Source organism: Poecilia formosa, unplaced genomic scaffold (genome assembly GCF_000485575.1).
Source record: "Poecilia formosa unplaced genomic scaffold, Poecilia_formosa-5.1.2 Scaffold414, whole genome shotgun sequence".
Classification (NCBI taxonomy): Eukaryota; Metazoa; Chordata; class Actinopteri; order Cyprinodontiformes; family Poeciliidae; genus Poecilia; species Poecilia formosa.
In genome coordinates this window covers 244,361-265,525 of record NW_006800353.1, presented here as the reverse complement: position 1 = coordinate 265,525, position 21,165 = coordinate 244,361, and the positions used below count along the sequence as shown (strand labels likewise).

Genomic DNA, 21,165 nt, shown 5'->3' with positions numbered 1-21,165 from the left:
ATCAATTTTGTAAATGAGAGGAGTTGTTGTGTGAATTCAATCATTATAGAATATAGTTTATAGGGGAAACAAGACACCAGGAAGGAATAAAAACAGATGCCAGGCAACGGGACAATTACTAATTATGCTCAACAGCAAATAATGTACATTGTTAAACTAATTTTCAGACCAATTATGATAAATGAACTAGACCTTGTTAATGAGGAACTAATATAAAACTGCTTAAATATAGTGGCATGTCTTTTCTTTGTAATTATCATTCGGTTTTACCAAAAGCGTACCACTTTTAGGAAAAACTATAAATAGTCATAATGGACACCACAACTCCATATAGTTAGACTGTAAGCCACTTCCATACCTGGTGCTAAAATGGAAAACTATTTACTACTTTGTAAAGTAACATCCATCTCAAGTGTATTTCATCTGATTTTGCATCCATATTTACTCCTGTAAACACTTTGTACTGTGTACAAGATTACAATGTAAGATCTTTATTTGATGAGTCAGCTGTTTTCTTCAGAATCTGTGCATATCCTTGCACAAATAATTTTAGACATTTAGAAACACAGGAAGCCCAAACACTGTTATTAAGAGGAGTTTAAATTATGTCTAAGAAAAATACTAACAAGATACAAAACATGACTGGCTTTCCACACCTGAATAATGGTCTAATGGTGAAAATGTGAATTTGTAAATTTTGTTTGATTGGTTCCTGTACTTACAGACCAAGGACATTAATCAATCGCCATGGCCACCAAGAGCTAAACACTCAAAGATTTCTTAATATAAGCTCACACAAATTTAAACAATGATCCATGGTTTCATGGAGTATGGCATCTATCAGCACAGCATACGGAGGAGGAAAGGGCTTGAATATCAACCATATTTTTCCCATTTTGCTGACAAATAAAAACAACATAACAGAGACAATATATGTCAAGATGAAAATATCATCCCAGCAGGGAAAGTAACCTCATGTTAGGGGGGCTGCTTCGTACAGTGAGCAGCCAGTAATTGAGTGCAAAGCGCAAATAAATAAAATCAAACAACTTTATAATGAGTGTTTTAAATCACATTTGATGCATACATCAAAAGATTTCTTAAAAAAAACACACACACATTTTTGGTTTCATTAAAGAGTGAATCTTGTATAAGTTTATGGCTTAATATGCAAACAATAACTTTTCATCCATTTAATCTATGTTCTGTAGGATTTTTATCCTGTTAGCTGTTGAATATCCTCTTTCAAAAGTTATAAAATAAGAGGCAAATACATTGTAGACAAGTCAAAGTACGCCTGCAGATTCAGAAAACAAACTCTACACATGCAGGTTCCAGTTTTGGCTTTTTCAGTCTAAAGCTAACTAGACGCCTAACACTGCCTAGTTTCTGGTCATAACATGAACCACGTTATAAAGAAATAATGGCTTTGAAGCAGAAAAAATGTTCAACTCTACGTGTTGCTGTGCTCTGTCAGGTGGATTAAGGTTCAGAAATGGTTTCTAGAACCTTCAACCATTGAGACTTCATATGTGAACTTGTGGATAAAAAGTAAAAAGTTTTGCAATTTCACCAAGCTCCTTGTAAGTGCAAAAATGCAGTTGCTTAAATTATTAAGAAAAAGAAAAGAGAAACACTTTTCTGTGAACAAAAGTGGTGCATATAAGCTGTTGCACACTGGATTTGAAGGAGGGAAATAATCATAAACTGATTATTAATGAGGCTCACTCAAGCCTATATCTAAAATAAACTCCTATCTTCAGTGTAGTTTCACAGATCTCTCTCTAAACATCTCAGGTTATCCGGGCGCAGTATCTGATTATAACAATACTTTTTTCCCCCTCTTTTTAAAATATACATATCTTTAAACAATGTATTAGCTCTACTGCTTCTTCTTCTTTTGTAGCACGGAGGGTTTTCCTGTGATTGCTTCAGACTGACCTAGTTTAAATGACAAATTTCCAAAAGCAGGGATATAAATTCACAGCCTACCATGCTGCCAAGACTAAATGTGTTGAGCCAAAATAAAAAAAAAAGAAAAAAAAAGAAAATAATAATCATAATAAACATAGAAATGTGATGAAAATAAAAGGAAGTTTGAAAACCCTATGCACAGGGTTCAGGCTTTCTACAGTGATCATGGCAGATTATGAATTTGTTTGAATCAGTCAAATATAAAAATGTATCAACTAGAGTTGGAATAATTTTAAAAGTAGAGCAAGTGAAATAAAGAGATGAAACAGATTATGTGTAGGTATCATTTTTAAATGGCGGATCCTGTCATTAAGCCTCTGTGGTTCATCAGAAACTAGGACGAAAATGCAGAAAGTCTGTTAAAACTGAACCTGAAGGAAACTGCACACTGTGTAGAGCAACATACACGAAGGGTCATTCAAAGGGGCTGACATGATTAGGTAATCCATAGGTCCCATGTTCAAAGTAATCTGATAGGTGATCTCTGCCAGTGAACCAGAGTCGAGACTTGACAACTTCAGTCGGCCGCCATCCCTTTATTCCTTCAGGGCTTTGAGAGGAGGCTTCTATTTGTGTGTGTGTGTGTGAGTGTGTGTTTTTTTATCAGCAATGAGAAGCAGATTTAGCCAAACCGGTTGCAGGAACAACGCATGAATCTTCGACAGGAAGGAGACTGCAATTGATCAGAGCAGTAATGGGACATTTGTTCACCCTGTGGATGGGAACTCTCCTGCAGCTTTGTCACGCTACTATTTATACCAATGACTGGGCGATCAAAGTTAGAGGGGACCCTGAGTCTGTGAAGAGGATAGCAGAGAAATATGGCTTTACAAACATGGGTCAGGTGAGTGTGCTGAAATACAGAGCATATTCTCTTGCGTGAAAGAAGCAGCTTTAACATCACCGACACATTTTTATTAAGACAAAACCTTCCAATAATTCTCCAGTGTTATGTAAAAGAATTATATAAAATCTCAATGTTTTATTACATTTTTTTTAAGGTTGCAAAAAAAAAGTATTTTTTTTTTGTTATTTTGTTGGTAGCTGCTTGCTTTGTTATGAAGCGCCGTAATGATGATTTTTTTTAATAATAATATCTTTGTTCAAACAACAGAGACGTTTGTGGAGCTGAAGGAAGAAGTAGCGCTACTATTAATAATCAAAATTTGTTCCCCATCTCGTGTTCACACAATTAAAGATTAATTGTTGCTTAGCATAAAAACCTCATGGGAATAAAATGCTGAACTTTATCACTGTTTTATTCAAGGTTCCGAGACCCACAGCACGACCATGTAAATAATGCATTAAAGCAAATAAATAAACTATGTCTATAAAACTCAACTACTCCCTAGAGTTGGCTTCTGTAATGAAACTTTCAGGTTTTGGATCTGCTGAAAGTAAAATGCACCTTAATACTCAATTAAAGCTAAAATACACTACTTTATAGAGCTAGGCGGGGGGAAAAAAAATCTGAGTAAATTTACCAACAGAGCCACAAGGGAATAAATTAAGGCAATTATGTCATCTCTCTTGTGAAAAATGGCAAGCCAATGATTTTTTTAAAAAATAAAGCATAAAAGAGTTTGGAAAAAAAAAAATCTGCTGACATCATTTTGTCCGAGTGTGCATGTTTCAGGCAAACTCAGACAGCAGTGCGGCTCGAGTACCGTGGCTCATGTTGCAGTTACCTGAAAAACTATCACAGGTGTTAGGTAGCAACTGAATGAAAGACACCAACAACTGTTTTAATTATTCAGCGGCTGTTTAGAACACAGCCTGGAGAAGAGCAGAGCAATATTCTGGGAAAAGAGAGGTTTTATTAAGTGGATTTTATTCGTTTCACCAGATTGGAGACTTGGAGGGTTACTACAGCGTCCTTCACCAGCAGACAGCAAATCGTTCCGCCGAATTCAACAAAGAAGTGACAAATCACCTTGCAAAGGAGCCAAAGGTAAAGTAACATGATACAACGCAGATGGAAGACTCTTTTGAAATATTAATGTCAGCACTTTTTTTTTTTTTTTTGCTCTAAGGTGTACCAGAATAAGTTCACATGATTATGTGGGTTAAGCATATTCATCTTCATTGTAAGCCTTTGTAACGTTGTTGACCTTGAGTGCTACCATAAGCTGTGCAACACTTTTAGTAAAAAAAAAAAACAAAAAAACATTGAAACTGGGCTGGACTGCAATAATGCCAAAAGAAGGAAAATAAGAGTAACCCTAACAAATTATTTTTATTTTTATTTTTTTGCACAAAAAAGTGGAACAGAAGGAAAGCTCTCTTGCCTCAGGCCTTCAGATTCGGCCTTAATCCTGTGAAAAGCATTCTGAGGTTGTTGTCTGTCTGGGTCAGTGTGTGGGAGAATGGAAATAAAACAAAGAAGCTTTTTGTTCCTCCTCAAAAACATTTTTTTTTTGTAGCTGCTGAGAAATGTGTTGAAAAGGTACAGCGTGGTCATGATGTCACAAAAAATGATTATAGTCATGCTTATTCGACTCTCCCACCCAACATTTAGCTGGCTGAGCCCCTTGTTGTTTACATCTTTTATTTCTGTCTGCCTTGTTTACAAGTTTAATTTGATGAAAACAAGGCAAGGAGACAAGGCAACAGAGGATGTCATTTAATATTCTTTTGAGAGAAACGTTCACACATCTGCACTGGTCCTTTTTTCGAAACCCCGTGACTGTGAGAGGGCTAAGCAGGGAAGACAGACAGGAAAGAGAGATATTTTCTGCAAAATAGATACAACAATTGTCTGCATCTGTCCTAATTACCCGTGTTGCTTTTCAGGTGGAATGGCTCCAGCAGCAGGTGGTCTTAAAGAGAGTAAAGAGAACCTCCAGAAGAAGTCGCCTCTGTGGCCATGACCTGGTGAGAAGGCATCTTCATCCACCGATTCATCAGTCTGCCTTCAAACACAACATGCATTTTAGTTGGCCTTTGGGGAACGACCCGTGGTACACTGTATGTTACTTTCTCCCTCCCCTCTTTGTTTGTTTCTGAAACAAAACCAACTGAAAGCAGAAAAATAATCCAAGTCGAATATGCTAATGTGTGCCTGACAGAGCTGTACCGAGGCCAGTGGCTGCCAGACTGGTATGAACATCGCAGCGGCCTGGAGGAGAGGCTACACCGGGAAGGGTGTGGTGGTGTCTGTCCTAGATGATGGCATTGAGAAAGAGCATCCTGATCTGAAGCCAAATTATGTAAGTGCCCTGGGACGGGAGGCTCTTTTCAGGAAGGGGACATTAATCATAAGCAATTTGGCTGAGCTTTAAGTGAAAGAGCAAGGAGCCGAGACAGATATTGCAGTCAGGAGCTCGCGGCCCAAAGGTTTAGAAAGGCCGGTTAAGAGTATTGGAATGGACATTAAATGTCTGATCCACTTAGCTGTGTGGCGGACTGGTGGATAATGCTCTTTGTGATTTGTCTGATGAAACAGAGACAGATAGCTGCTGGCAGCTGCTATGTGCTGCTCCTTACTATTCACTTGATTTAGGACCCACTTGCCAGCTGCGATGTAAACGAACAAGATCAAGACCCGACTCCAAAACATTCCAAGAATGCAGCCGACTCGTGAGTACACCTTGCCTCTAAACTTTCACGTTTGCTTGTGCTTTGCAGCATTCCCCATCATAACACCATCTCTAATTAAAGCAAGATTTTTTTGTTGTTTTTTTTTCTCCATTTCTTTTGTAATTACATGCACGTATAGATATGGAAATTGAAAGTTTTGCTTTGTCTCTGCACTGATGTCACGGAAATACCCTGTCTTCTTTTCATGCATATGCATCTAACTTCATGTTCTGATGTGCTCCTCCTTTCTCTGAAGCCATGGGACTCAGTGTGCGGGGACGGTGGCTGCATCCGCAAATAACTCTCTGTGCACAGTCGGAGTCTCATTCCGCGCACGCATAGGAGGTGAGTCCACGTCAAGGCTTCAAAGAAGCATTTTGAAGGTCTTTTTGAGGAATTGCAGATTCAAGCATTCTGTTTTTCCTTTTTTCTTTGCCTCAAAATTACCTTTAGGCATTCGTATGCTGGGAGGCGATGTGACAGATATTGTGGAAGCCGTATCATTGAATTTCAGGCCACAGTACATTGACATATACTTAGCCAGCTGGGGGCCGGATGATGACGGAGCCACTTTAGAGGGACCTGGACCCCTCGCTCGTCTTGCTTTACAGACTGCCGTTGAAACGGTAAGAGAAAGAGTGCGAACGTTTATTCCTCTTTAAATCATTTTATTCTACTATAGATAGTTTACAAGTGTTGGCTTCTTTCTCGAATTCGCCACAGGGCCGGCATGGAAGGGGCTCAATTTTCGTTTGGGCCTCGGGGAATGGAGGGAAAGCAGGCGATCACTGCTCCTGCGATGGCTACAGCAGCAGCATATACACCATTTCTGTGAGCAGCGTCGGTCGCCATGGAGTCCGGCCAGAACACCTGGAACAATGCTCCTCCACACTGGCAGCGGCATACGGTGGTGAAGAGACAAAGAGGATGGTGAGCTCAGAAAGCAGCAGGAATTAGGTTGTTAAATCTCAGGGACCAGTCTTACATGAAGGGAAAAAATAAAAGAAACTGAGGTTATGGTTGGGAGGTAATAGGACTAACAACGGCTCCATCAAGGAAACCAAATGAAGAATCTTAAAAGGATTAAAAGTATGGCATAGCCAGCATACATAGAAAATGTGTGAAATCAATTTAAATGGGAGAAACCTTCCTTTCACTGCAACTCTAGATGATTCATTTCAGTTTATTTCATTTTTCAACCGTGTGGGCACATGTACACATATCACATGAATACATTTAGTAATGTATGTAGTAAAAATATATTTATAAGTTGCTTAAACTACAGTAGTTTAACCTTCAACTGGAGCTAGGTCACATTGATTGTTAGACAAAACAAAGAAATGTGTCAATTAGCAATATATGTCAATGTTATTCATAATTTAAACTTTGCTTATTTAAATATCTCCTTTTTTCTTCAGTCATACATAAAATGTATTTTATTCTTCATTTAGATCTTTTGTTATCAAAATTTCTGACAGAATCTGTGACTGGAAAGCAGTCCATTATCTTTCATTGAGGCAGTTCTAAAGCATTTCAAAGTTAGCCTTTCTGTATGCTAAAATCCCAAATCTATCTAATAACAGCAGCTTTCAAAGCCTCCATTTAAATAAATATAATGGTTACATCTACATTGAGAAACATCAAAAGTGAGAGAAAGTTTTTTTTCCTTCTTCTTCTTTTCATAAGTTTGAGTTCAGCTTTGCCTGTCTCTGTAAGCAAACACCTGGACTCACTTCCTGCCTGGAGCGGGCTGCTATAGGGTGCCAAAAAAAAAAAAAAAAAACAAGTGTGCAGACACCATTCTGCATAATCTTTAAGTTATGTTTAAAGCAAACTCACAGCAGAAAAAAAAAAAAAAAAAAAACAAGTGTGCAGACACCATTCTGCATAATCTTTAAGTTATGTTTAAAGCAAACTCACAGCAGACATCCAGCCTCTCTCCTCTGAGGAAATAGATTTGCATGATGTATCTAAAGTTTATTCTGGAAGACTCCCACTTTGCAGCAGCCGTTTACTCACTGTGAACTCACAGTGCTGTTTAATGTCATCAGAATTAGCAGCTCTCAGTTAAAGACTTCCACATGCATACAGCCTCAGTAAGATTGTTAACATATATACAACAGAAGCCCTAAGTATCAGGAAATGAAAGCCACAACTTTTGACCACAAGAGCTAATGTCATTTGATGGTGTAGCCAAATTAAACTAAAATGTTTTTTGTTTATTTATTTATTTATTTATTTTTGGAGGCTATGCGCCATATTAGCTGTGAAAAACAATATTACCTAAATCTCTTTCTGGAGATCAAGTTTCTTTCAAGGAAATAAGACATTACTTTTATCAACAACACCAATGCAATAAAATTGAAAAAAAGTGTAATTTATAAAATTGATCACCAATTTGACAGTTCTGGGATGTTTAAAAAGTTATTTTAATCTTGCTGAAAGATTGAGATCTTGGCATCAATATCTAAGGAAGTTTGTTGAAAATAATAATGATGATTTGATTAAGGAATGAATCTAAAATATAACACATTTTAAACCATGATCTTGAGAAAGTGATCATGTGAATTTATGGTATTTTTCGAACTATAAGCCGCTACTTCTTTCCCACGCTTTGAACCATGTGGCTTGCAGCCCGGTGCAGCTTTTCTGCGGATTTTTCTTCAACCACCAGGGGGCTCTTTAACAGGAAATGGGTCATTGGAAGTCAAAATTGGAAATCAAAGAAGAAATTGTTGATTTCCATTTTGAACAAGCACATGCTAGCAACAGGCACGATTTAGAAATGTTTTCAAACTCATTCCCCCTCATCATGGAAACAACACGAAGAAGTTCATATGATGCCGCTTTTAAGTTGAAAGACATCAATCAGATCGATAGCCGCTGCACCTAAGCTCGGCGTGAACGAATCCATGGTTCGGCGTTGGAGAGGAAGGCCTGCGTCCATATTGTGGAAAACCGAGAGCAGCGGAGATACCAGCGGCTTATAGCCCGGTGCGGCTTTTACATGTACGTTTCCAGTGTTTTTTTTTTTTTTAAACTTTGGGTGCGGCTTATAGTGAGGTGCGCTCTATAGTCTGGAAAATATGGCATGTATTAGAGAAGCTGTCAAAATTGTGACTATTTTCAAACAGAAACACAAAAATCTGTCATAACCAAATAGTGGACAACAAAAGCAGTCGTACAATCTCAGTTGGTTTCATTTGCAGCACATTAGGTTCATTATCCAGAATGATGATGATACAAAAGAAACAATCTTTTCAGTTTATTATCGTTTCACTTATTGCTGCTGTTGTTGACAGATAACCCTCAGACCACAGCAGGGATGCAGCAGGACTCTGTCTGGAACATCTCTCTCCTCCTCATTGGCTGCTGGGGTGATTGCTCTTACTTTGGAGGCCAAGTGAGCAGCTCCATGCCACACAACATATCCACATATCCAGGACCAAAGGGTCTAAATCAATAGCTATAATAGCTACTGAGGCAATTCTGTTTCCATCTATCTGACCTTTCATAGCCCTCTCCTGACCTGGAGGGATGTGCAGCACATTATCGTCCGTACATCAAAAGCTCATCATCTTATTGCTCCTGACTGGCACTTTAATGGAGCTGGGTACAAAGGTAACATCATATCTCTGTTATGTTTTGTTTTGTTTTTTTTCCCCGAGTGTTTGCCGATATTGGTATAAAAACACATGATGTCTTCTGCATGAAATCCTTCCAACGCTGAGAGAAAAGATAAGCCGAGACTGATGTTTCAGTGAATGTTCTTTTAGCTTTTTTTAGGAGAGCCATAAAGCAGCGAGCATTTTGAAAACTAACGAGGTACAGAGAGCAGAACAGCGATAAACGCCTACGGAATCTCGGGGGGACGTGAAATCTTTTAGAAGCCTCTGTGCCCTCCCTACCCCTTGCTAATGTGTTGTGTATTTGTGCGTGCATGTCTGTCTGTTAGTGAGCCACCTGTACGGCTTCGGCCTGCTGGATGCTGAGAGCATGGCGAAGGAGGCTGAGCGCTGGAAACAAGTCCCAGCACAGCATGAGTGTGTGGAGGAGGAGGCCATCCAGCTGAGCAGGTAACGCACCAACAACTCTGCGAGAGCTCTTTGTTCTGAGTCAGGGCTTCCCCTGATTTCTTCTCATCTATCACACTTCATCTATTTCTGTCTCAGTTCACATGCTGATTCTCACGCACTTTAATAAGCTTCATTTTCTCTTGTGCTGTGCTCTTCCAACTCGCTTCTTGTTTTCCGCCTCCTCTCTCATCTCTGGTGCTTACTGTGTGGCTTCATGTTTTTTTTTTTTGTTTTTTTCGTTTTTTCCTCCTGTCTGTCTTGTACAAAAATATTCATCCAGGCTCAGTGTTGACGTCTGCGTATGAGACCACCGGCTGCTCCAGCGCGGCCTCGCGGCACGTTGTTTATGTAGAGCACGTCGTCANCTTGTTTTCCGCCTCCTCTCTCATCTCTGGTGCTTTTTTTTTTTTTTTTTTTTTTTTTTTTTTTTTTTTTTCTTCTTTCCCTCCTGTCTGTCTCGTACAGAATTATTCATCCAGGCTCAGTGTTGACGTCTGCGTATGAGACCACCGGCTGCTCCAGCGCGGCCTCGCGGCACGTTGTTTATGTAGAGCACGTCGTCATCCGCGTAACCATCACTCACAGCCGTCGTGGCGACCTTTCTATCACGCTCACGTCACCTGCAGGCACCGTGTCGCAGCTGCTGGCTCACAGGTAACATGGGGGCTGCTCCATGCAAACTACTGTGGCGCCACCACGGCCCTATCCGCAGCAGAAGGGGCAAGGGTGGGGAGGGAGTTTCTGAGGGTGGAAACAAATTTGTTTGGAGCTCAGCATTCAGTGCTTGTACCATTAGTCTTCAGATGGCAGCCATGGGGAGAAGTCGATTTTGGCAAACGCGCTTGGAAAAGCAAAGCAGTGATGCTCATATGTTATTCCAGAGGAACCGGCTTTTGGGGAGGTTCTGTGAAAAATTAATTCCTGGCAAGCTTCCTATTTTCATCTTGTCCTTTTCTGAACCAAACTGAATTGAATGCATCATGAATAAAAAACACCAACACTTAAAGGGGAAGTGTTATGTAAATACAACTTTTCTGAGCTTCACATCATGTTTTAATGTTATTCCTTCTTCACTAAAATACCTGGAGTGTCGCCCTGATTCTTTCATGAATGTTTGAGAAATCCTTTAATCACCCATGGCAATCATTGAGCTGTTAGCCTCTAGGGGTGGACCACCGAGCCCTCCCCTGCGACTCAGCTCCTTCAGACCAGCTCCTCCTAGCCAACATAAACTAGCAAACACTTGGTGGGACTGTGCATCAGCTGAGCTCCTTATACAAGCAGCTGCTTATGGCTTACAGTTTTAAATTTCTTATTCACCTAAAACTTTATCTTCTAAATTATCCTCATCCACTCGTGCATGTAGATCAGAAATGAGCAATCTCAGGCTGCCTCAGATTATTAATGAACAGTATGATTTCAGGATGAAATTGTTGGATTTATGCTCATATCCGTTCAGAGGATTTCCAAACTTTTTATAACACGTATCACCTCAGTAAAAACTTTGCTTTGCAAGTGCCACAATACCAACAGTCGTTTTAAAACAGCAACACGAAACTTTTCAGGTTGTTGTTATGACCTAAAAAGTAAGAAAAAACAAAGACTTTACAAAGCAGGACGTAATTGAACTGAGGGGTTTACATTTATTCTGAAGTCTAAATTTGACTTTGGAAAAATAAAAAAAAATGCTCTGTTAAAGTGAGAATTTTAAAGAGGAACATCCTGAATACTCAAAGTCCCATGACTGACTTGGTGACACCTACGGTAAAACTAGCTTGTCAAAACATTTTAAGATCTTTGTTTCATGAAATCTTTTGGCAGTGTACAATAACAACGTTGCGGTGAGCATGTAGCATGTTGAGCACATTGTGGGTAATCCACATTGTGGACTACCCACAATGTGGATTACCCACATTGTGGGTAGTCCAAGAGTAAACAGGATAATGATGAGAAGTGAAACATTTTAATGGAAACGGATTATAAAACTGAAGAAGACAGAGACCAACTAGACACAAATTGGCAAAATGTAGGGAGGAAAACATATGGCTCTGACAACCAGTAGTTTAAATACAGGGGAGGGTGACTACTGGAACCAAGGACAGGTGAGTCCGATCACATTGTGTGATGAGACAGAAGCTTGAGGCTGCTGAACAAAAAAAAATAAAAAATGAGGAAAATGGAGATGGAGGAACACAGAGATACATTTAGCTGTGCAAGAAACAGTAGATCACAAAAGACACACAGAAAGCTAAATAGCATAATTCAACCAGAACCTGGAACTCAAACAAAACCTTGAAATAGTTGGGAGGTATGATTGTGAAAACAGCCTGAAACTCTTGATTTTGTTGATTTTCAAAAAAACAAAACAAACGGATTCTATGCTTACTCCTCAAATATGAAACTGCTTTTCATTTGATCTGTAAAAGGTGTCCAGTCAGCACAGGCTCTCAAATTTACAGAAACCTTCACATTTGTTTTACATTTGTCAAAAATAAAGAAGCAAAACTTTTGAGATAACATAAATAGCACTTTTTTATTTTTATTTATTTATTTTTTTTTTTTTGCAACAATCCAACCAGGGAACTAATTACAAATTAAATATCCTATTAATTAAACAATGTTGCGTTAAAGACATGTCTTAATTAGTGATGGTAGTAGTTGTACGCTCACGATTGTGTAATGTTTTGCTCTAGGCCTCTTGACAACTCCACTGAGGGATTTCAGAACTGGGAATTCATGACAGCTCATTCCTGGGGGGAGCAGGCAGCGGGAGAATGGACTTTGAAAATCACGGATACTCCCTCTCGGAAGCGAGACAGCAGCGCTGAATTAGGTTTGTTCTTTCTCTTTGTAGCATCTCTTCGTTGTGAGACCTATTTACACTGAACATCAAGAGGAGGCAGCTGAAACACAGCGCCAGCCTCGGGGGACAAACCTGTTTTTCTTTCTCTCTGTTGTTTCACAGGGATACTGAAGAAGTGGTCTCTGGTGATTTATGGCACTGCAGAGCAGCCGTATCACGTGCGCCGTCGGCGAGTCCGATCAGCAGAGCCCTCCGTGGATAGCGATCTCACAGAAGGATACGACGGTGAGTCGCGTCGTAGCTCAGGGTTTTCAAACGGCAACGTTATGAGCTTTGTCATGCAGTTGCAGAATGTGATTACAGGTTATCAGGCTATTATTTGCAAAAACACATAATAAAACAACCCAAAAGGCCTTTTGGGCTTGCATTTTGAGAGTATTTGCCATTTTAGGACCCTGTGATCCAGAATGCAGTGATGACGGCTGTGACGGGCCTGGCCCACAGCAGTGTGTCACATGTCTGCACTTTTTTCTCAAGTTCAAGAACAATTCAAGGTTAGCATGACTGCATAATGCTGGTTACAGTGAGTGGATGCAGATGGTAAGTGATGATACTGTTTTATTATCTCACTGTCTTACAAGATCCAATTTTCACATTTTAAAGTGTGCTTGAGTAGGGCCCTTAAAACATCTTAAAGCTCATCAAAGTTTTCCTTTGCATTTCATTCACTTATTTACAGTGCAGTATCTAAACATTCACATTTTTTGATTTATTTTAACACCACTTAGCTTTGACCTATGAATCGTTCACACACAAAAACACACAAACTCATGTGTGCATCCTGGCCATAATGATATATCAGCCTCCTGCAGTTTCAGCCCTTCATGGCTGGAGATCCACCAACGGCAAAGCGTTAAATTATGCTTACGGACATTGATATTATTAAACAACGTAAAGAAAAAAGTTTTAGGCAAAAGCTTTGTTTGAAAAACAAGTTTTAATCACATGCACCTGAGGCAGCAGTTTTAAGACTTCGCTTGGACTCGGCGCTGAAAACATTTGAAATTTGACTTGAACTTGTGCTTAATATCTTGAGACAGGAATTGAATTTCGCTCTAAGACTTTGGTATTGAATTTGACTTTTGACACCTATTTGAAGATTATTTTTTTTTTGCAAAAGACTTGATACCTAACTTGCGCTTCATCATCAAAACGTTTGACTTGAGCTCATTAGAGGACATCTCAGACTGCTTGCAACAAACAAGAATAATGTCTAACAAAAACAATCTTCAATTCAATATTAATCAAACTTTTTAGCTCTGATTTATTGCAAGAAGGGAAAAAATGTGCTAGTGTTACAGTTAATCCATTACTGATTACCAACAAACCAACATGGCTGATATTGAATGCCCTTGAGAATTGCTTTTTTGCAGTGTATTTCTTCATGCGAGTCTCCTTATCTTCATGTTTGTCCGTCAGGTTGTGTGTCTCAGAGTGTCCCCAAGGGTTCTGGGGTGACCGTCGGCGCTGCAAGAGGTGCTACTCCTCTTGTGCGAGCTGCAGCGGGAGTCGCAGCAACCAGTGCACCTCTTGTGTTCCTGGTCATCACCTGACAGAGGGAACCGACACCTGCACAGCCTCCTGTGGAGATAACTATTACCTGGACCACGGTCGGACATTTTGACTTGTCCTTCAAAAGTTTATTTTTGTTTTCCTTGCCTTTCTGAATATTTACGAAGGACATCACTGGTTGAACTTTTCAGGCTTTCGTTGTTCATTCAGCAGAAATGAAGCATGCTAATAAACAGTCTGCTGCTGTAACTGTGCTTGAGAGGTGTGTGTGGGTGTGAGTATGGGTTGATTTCTGGTTCTGATGTCTATTGTTTTTTTTTCCCCCCACAGACACAGATCTGTGCAAGAAATGCAATGAAAACTGCTTGAAGTGCACCTCATACAGCATCTGCACGGAATGCAAACCAGGCACAAGGTGAAACAAATTCTCTGATGATGCTTGAATTAACTTCTCGGTAAACACGGCTCCCGCCGACGAGAATACTGATGCTCCCCGTGTAAACGCTCCAGGCTACAGTACTTTGTTGCTCGCCTGTTGCCCAAATGAGAGAAAATAATTTTGGATTTTGCTTAATCAATACTGGAAAGCATAAAGCTATCTGAAAAAAAAACAAAAAAAAAAAAACATATTGCGTAGTTAGAAGTTTCCGGAATGCGGCGTTCACTGACTCAGTTCGGCGAGGACTTGTGGTGGCGTGCTGTGGGCTGGAGGAGCGAACCTGCGAATATGAAGGCGATGACTCACGTTTTGTGGTGTCACATGACTGGCTGAGTGTGTCACGGTGCCACATGCTCTCTCCGCCCTCTCCAGTCTGCAGGGGAACCGGTGCCAACGGAGCTGCGATGGCGGCTTCTACCACGACGCGCAGGAAGACGAATGCAGGCCCTGTGACAAGGCCTGCGCTACCTGCGCAGGTGAGAACGGCGTCAAGGCCTTACAGATGCAATCCGTGTCAAAATTAACACCATTTAAAAAAGAAATAATAAAAATTTGACATATTAGTCAATTTAAGAGCAATTTTTTCCCCTCTTGCGGCATCAGCGGCAGGTGTTGAGGCGTGCAGCCGTTGCGCAAAAGGTTTCTTGATGGAGGAGTGGAGGTGTGTGTCCTCCTGCAGCGCTGGCTTCTACGCCACAGAGCCAAGCCCAGAGATAGCGGATGGCCACAGGATATGTAGGAGGTGAGCTTTACTGGTGTGTGTTCAGGTGTGGGTGGTTTGTTTATTGGCTGATGGCAGGCTTTAATCTGGTGGTTGGCTCGCCTGCTTCGGCGCTCTGGGTTTGTTGTTGTTGCGCGCCTGCATGGAGTGTGGGAAGCTTATTTCCCTGCGTTTTGTGTTGAATTTCTGCGCCGTTCTCCTCAGGTGCGACTCCAGCTGTCTCACCTGTGCCGGGCCGAGTTGGCAGAACTGCAGCAGCTGTTCCAGCGGTCACCGCCTCCAGGAGGGAGTGTGTGTTGTCAACACTGAGTGCACAGATGGTCAGTCAACCATCTTCCCTCCTCTATTCCATGTTGGCCTCAATGCTCCTGGAAAATAAACCTTGTTGTATACCCCCCCCCCTCTCTCGCTTTTCTGATGTTTTTAAGGCAATAATAATAATAAAGTCTGGTTAATTTAACACATTTGCAAACGCCACTGAGATTATGCAGTGTGGCGCCTTTTAAATATGTGTTTAAACGTGCAGCCATTGGGTCCTACGTGCCTCCCTCTCTGTTCTGCATCTGACATTAAGCCTTCCTCTATGCCTCAGACGTCTATTCATTTCTGAGTCAGCATGCTTCTGTTGCTGTCTGTCAGGAGAGTATCAGGACAGTGATGGGGCGTGTCGCGCTTGTGATGCAACGTGTCTGAAGTGCACAGGGCCGCGAAGAGAGGACTGCATCAGCTGTGGCTCTTCACGGTGAGTTAGGCTTGGCTGTTTTAGATTCAGGGTCAAAGGGGAAAATGAATCCCTCCACCCACTTTATCTTAGAAGTAGATGCACGTTTCAAATGAACAACAAGCATACTTGCAAATACTTAAAACTACATCAGATTTCAATAGTTTATAGCAGGAAAATCCATATATGTTTTGTTTTTTTTTTATGGGTGAAATACAATAGATGTTTTAACACAGCAGCAGCCCCTCTATGATAATTATCCCTGCTATCCCACCTGTAAACAAAATATCCAAAATATCAATTTTGCTCTAGTAACACAATCTGACACTAGGCTAGCCAGAACTTCTAAGGTTTTTTCTGGGTGAGGATGTTCTCCCTGTGCATTTGTGGATTCTCTCCAGGTACTCCAGTTTCCTCCCACAGTCCAAAAACCAGAGTGAAAATTCAAGTGTTTTTTATTCCACCTTACTTTCCATATGCGCATAATTAATATGTTCAAATGAGAGTATTCTTTTTTTTTTTTCCAAGAGCTTTGAACCTACTTATGCTTTTTATTCAGGATAGACTCAATTTATGGTAATATTTAAACAGCTTTTTTCAGGGTCAACAAAACGAAAAGTTAAGACAAGTAACAAACTGGGATCCACTTCTTGATCGTGTATATCTGTCCCCTTTCTTTACACATAATATAAAATGAAATTATAGTAATAGATTAATTGTAAAAGCAGATAGTATTATATTGTAATAGGTTGTTTATTGTTACTGTATCTATTGTAAAAGAGGGAATGAGTGCAGAAGTGGCTGCAGGTAATAAAAAAATAGTCCCTTTCACAAGATTCTGCAGGTTGAGACTTGCCTTAAGTTTTCGTCACCTCCTGGGTGAAAGGACCGAGTCTCTGCATGTTTACAACAGAACTGTTCTGTGGACCAGGCTAAAGAAAAGCAGATGAATGAAACATCAGCCTAATGCAGAGGTTCCCAAACTGTGGGGCGCTCCCCCTAGTGGGGTGCCATGCCTTTGCTCCCCCCGCCCACACACACACACATACACACACACACACACAAACACATAGTTCAGCCCAACAGCTATTTGTAAGCCATAGGGGGGGCCCAGAAATAGTTTGGAAACCACTGGGGGTCCTAGGAGAAAACGTTTGGGACCCACTGGCCTAATGCATCCTGTACAGCCATAACAATGGCAAGATGGCAATTTTCAGTTTATGTATTTAAACAGAATCAGGATTTTTTTATTTTTTTTTGAAAGAGTAACATCATCCTTGTAGTGGCCACAATTAAAAATACAGCACAAATTGTGCTGCTTGTCTCCCTGACTTTCCCTTGTTTTGCTTCCTGACAATTAAAGGAGTAAATATGTAAATTAAAGCAGATTCAATGGGAGCCGTATTAAAGTGAAGTTTATTAGATCAAACGTAACCAGGCAGAGTCAAACAGATAGAAGTAAGCTAGCAGTGGACTCGTTATAAGTGCTGTGTGACGATGTCATAATTGGCACAATGATTGTGATGACTTCATGACCTCTATCTTTAAAAACCTCCTTTCATACAAAGATGATTAAATAAGCAGGAACTGAATTTAGTTTGGATTGTTAAGGAGATGAAAAATAAACATGAAATAATTCAGCTTTAAATGCTGCAACCTGAAATTACAGCTAATTATTATGAAAACATGCATTAGCGGTCATCATATTATTCACATAATCAGAATCAGTGAACATTATTGGATATCAACAGGTTACTTAAACTTCAAATAATTACCTCATGCTACCTTTCATTTCAGCTACTTTATACTGTAAATGTCTTTTTCTCCCTCATCCTTCTTAACGCACTCGGTTACATCTGTGTAAATGTTCCATATGGTGCATGCTGGGATGTAAATGAGCTCGGCTCATTTACAAAGACATAATTTATATGTGTTGATTTGTCTTTTTTTTTTTTTTTTTTGCCCTTCGCTGGCTGCAGAGCTTTGGAAGAGGGGCGCTGCGTGGCCGAATGTGCAAAGGGCAAGTACCGCTCAGGTGGACAGTGTCACCTGTGTGACCACACATGTGCCACATGTAAGGATGCAGGGCCTGCCAACTGCACCAGCTGTGACACAGGTAGGAGACGAGACAAGAAAACCGTTCTGTGTCGGCATGTGTGCTGAACAGATGGCTGACAAATTGAAAAAAAAAAAAAAAAAAAAAAAAATCCCTGGCCTCTGTGTAGTATTTGTTTTAGCCTTTGCTGGCACAGTTAGATTCCAGTTGTCTCCGTAGAGCAGGGGTGTCAAACTCATTTTCATTTTGGGCCGCATCAAAAATCTGAATTCTGGTTGTGCCAGAATATATTGATAAAACCAATTAAACTGTAAAAATATCAATAAATAGCTGTTCGTCCGGGATTTTGTGATTGTTTTAGTTTTCTCTTTTTTTTGCAATCAAAACTACAGATTTTGTGGTGAGCATTTAGAAAAGTTCGTAAGGAATCTTGACAATATTTGCGGTAATCTATGATGTTAAATGTGACTCTTTATCACTCGCCGTATCAGTTACGGATTCAGTGTTTTTGACCAATTTTGAGAAAATTTGCAGTAAAATCAGAACAAAAAAAATTGGAAATTTGTTGAGTGTGTGTGAATTTTGCCGATTTGTGAAAAACTGGAAGGACTTATTGATGTAATTTGGAGACTAGAGGGCCACATAAAAAGCTACGCCAGGCCATATTTGGCCCCCGGGCATTGAGTTTGACACATGTGCGTTAGAGGAAGGGATCACTCCAAATTTATACGTAGCTGTTCTGATTGATCACCTAAGACAGCAAATATGACTGGGGAATTTAATTAAATCAACATTTCATTCACTAATGTATTTTGAAAGGTTTTTTCTTTTACTTTTTCTTTAGATAAATTTGGAGTGGAACGTTACCTGCATCAAGGTCAGTGTCTGGACGCCTGTCCTGAGACCTTTTACCACACAAGTAAGAGAACCTGCCAGCCCTGTTCGGAAAACTGTCGGCTCTGCTCCAGCCCAAACCACTGCTTGCAGTGCAACTCCTCCTTCTACGTGTCTGATGGGCGGTGTGTGAAGCTGGAGTGTGGAGAAGGTAGAGAAGGTCACTCCATTATTTATGAGGCAGCTCTCTAGACGTCTGATCTGTGACCTTGGATCACGTAGTGTCCACCCCTCAGTTCTTTCTCAGCCTTCTGCTCTGATTGTTTTTTTGTTTTTTTCCCCCTTCCTGTCACTTTGTCTGCTGCCCGTGCTCTCAGGGGAGGTGGAGGATCCAGATTACGAAGAATGCATGCCCTGCGAGGAAGGCTGCAGGAAGTGTGTCCTGTGTAAGTCACAGTCCAGTAGCAATGGTCATGTTGTTTTTTTTTTTAAAAACCTACAGAAGACGAAGCTGCCGTGTCAATCTATGCAGACCCAAGTGCACAGGGTTTCATTTCATACGGTTCCTATATAATAAGGAGGGCTGAGTTTTTTCCTGTGCTTTCAACAGATAACCCCAGGCACTGTCTGTCCTGCATTGAGGGCTTTTACAAGTAAGGCAGTGTGCCTCGCTGTTGCCGCGTGTGATCTCACCTCTGTTCTTTAGTCTGCCTTTCATTTCGCCTCTTTACCTGACCGAAAAAGGCTTATTTTCGGCTGCGAGGGCTGAGTGGGTTTCTATGTTCTCATGACTGCATGTATTGACTGTTGCTTTTAATATCAGCTTTCAGGACGGCTGCTACAGAAACTGCCCAGCGAAGACGTACAGCGTGGAGGAGGAGATGACCTGCGCTCCATGCGAAGACAACTGCATGAGCTGCGATGAGCACGAGTGCTACTGGTGTGAGACAGACCTGTTATTATCAGGTAAGGCTTAAAATAGAAAAGATGTAGAATAATACCAGGCCTTGCCATGTGAAAAAAACATCTCATTCCCACTCCTAAGTATGAGAATGAATCTTTGCAGCTGCAGGTTTGTTTCTCTTGCGCCACCTCTTAGCTGTGAGCATAGGATTGTAATCTTTATGAAATATGAGATTAAAAAACTAAAAATAAAAAGAATAATCTGGTGGCTTCAACGAGAAGACTGAAACCAGTGGCCATCATCGGGTTTTTTCATCAAATATTAACCTACAACTTTCACCCGAGTCAACAAAAAACAGGTGCACCAGACAAAAATCCAGCATGATTGTTTATTGTGCAAACGTGCACAGAGGATGTATGTGTCGTTACAAACATTGAGACGAAGCACAGCAGGCTACATGGAAGGGAGTAACAATGTTAACAAAAACAGATGCACTCTTTCCCTACTTGGAGATATTCATCTCGGTGGAGATGCCCACAGTGTTATAGTTACCATCATGGTGGCAAAATGAATGTCAAAGGAAGACAGCTGGAAACGCATCTGAAGTGTTTTATAAGATATACTCTTTCTACAAATACACAATCATGCCCACAGTAAGACCGTATATTTATGAGAAATAAAGAGTTCCTTTTTCAAATTAGCATCTTGAATTTCACAAATTTTACTTTGCTGGTTACCTACCAATGATACGTCGTCCGTTTCATTAAATCACACTGGATTATGGGCTAATATTATTATGCATATTTTAACTCTGAACAAAATAAATTTTGTAATAAATCACTATATTGAGCATCTACACATTTTTGGCTACAATTTCCCCAGATACTATTTAGCCACCACTTTGGGTCGTCTCTGACTGAAACGTGCTACATAAATAAAGTTTCCTTTCATGAGGATGTGTCTCTGATCATTTCTTTATCACTTTCATATTGGGTCAATCCTGTTTCCTGTCTGTTTTAACTTTCTCCTTATGTTTTCAGTTTTAGTTCATTTCTATAATTGTAACTCACATCCCAAAACATTTTGATTGCTAATCCCACATGCTGTCGTCATTCCAGTGTCATTTCTGTGTTTCTCTGGCTGTGAGTCCAAAATTGCAAGTTCATTGTTGCAAGTTTTTCATGACCTTTAGCTGAGGTCCTCATGGCTCACTTTCACTTCACTGACTTGGAACTCTTTCCTGTTTGTATTATATTTATTCTTTACGTTTTGTTGACGCCGTCATGTCACAAATGGCACCAATAGTCAGCATTCTATAAATTCTTCATTTAGAAGCTTTGCGTTTCCTGGGCGAGGCAACTAAATGAGATGTTTCGTAAGTAGCGTTTAACATTGAGGAAGAGCGCCTCGTCCTCTGTGGTATCTTTGTTATGTGATGAGGACGGAGTGGGACTTTTCAGGAACACGGACAAAAAAAAAGTTTGGA

General features: G+C 40.4%; 1 protein-coding gene across 1 annotated transcript in view; it reads left to right on the top strand.

Annotated features, from left to right (window-relative positions):
• The first annotated feature begins 2,476 nt into the window (after positions 1–2,476).
• Positions 2,477–21,165, top strand: part of pcsk5a (proprotein convertase subtilisin/kexin type 5a) — a 34,253-nt gene continuing 15,564 nt past the window's right edge. The window contains exons 1-26 of the mRNA XM_016663326.1: positions 2,477–2,818; positions 3,821–3,925; positions 4,768–4,941; positions 5,043–5,183; positions 5,477–5,553; positions 5,810–5,898; positions 6,007–6,179; positions 6,277–6,483; positions 8,856–8,956; positions 9,071–9,174; positions 9,509–9,629; positions 10,095–10,283; positions 12,323–12,462; positions 12,595–12,717; positions 12,884–12,986; positions 13,912–14,102; positions 14,335–14,419; positions 14,816–14,919; positions 15,047–15,185; positions 15,369–15,484; positions 15,804–15,906; positions 17,865–18,001; positions 18,786–18,986; positions 19,153–19,221; positions 19,386–19,428; positions 19,599–19,741. Of these exons, the coding sequence (XP_016518812.1) occupies positions 2,669–2,818; positions 3,821–3,925; positions 4,768–4,941; positions 5,043–5,183; positions 5,477–5,553; positions 5,810–5,898; positions 6,007–6,179; positions 6,277–6,483; positions 8,856–8,956; positions 9,071–9,174; positions 9,509–9,629; positions 10,095–10,283; positions 12,323–12,462; positions 12,595–12,717; positions 12,884–12,986; positions 13,912–14,102; positions 14,335–14,419; positions 14,816–14,919; positions 15,047–15,185; positions 15,369–15,484; positions 15,804–15,906; positions 17,865–18,001; positions 18,786–18,986; positions 19,153–19,221; positions 19,386–19,428; positions 19,599–19,741 (3,328 nt within the window). The 5' untranslated portion in view covers positions 2,477–2,668. The remainder of the gene's footprint in view (positions 2,819–3,820; positions 3,926–4,767; positions 4,942–5,042; positions 5,184–5,476; positions 5,554–5,809; positions 5,899–6,006; positions 6,180–6,276; positions 6,484–8,855; positions 8,957–9,070; positions 9,175–9,508; positions 9,630–10,094; positions 10,284–12,322; positions 12,463–12,594; positions 12,718–12,883; positions 12,987–13,911; positions 14,103–14,334; positions 14,420–14,815; positions 14,920–15,046; positions 15,186–15,368; positions 15,485–15,803; positions 15,907–17,864; positions 18,002–18,785; positions 18,987–19,152; positions 19,222–19,385; positions 19,429–19,598; positions 19,742–21,165) is intronic.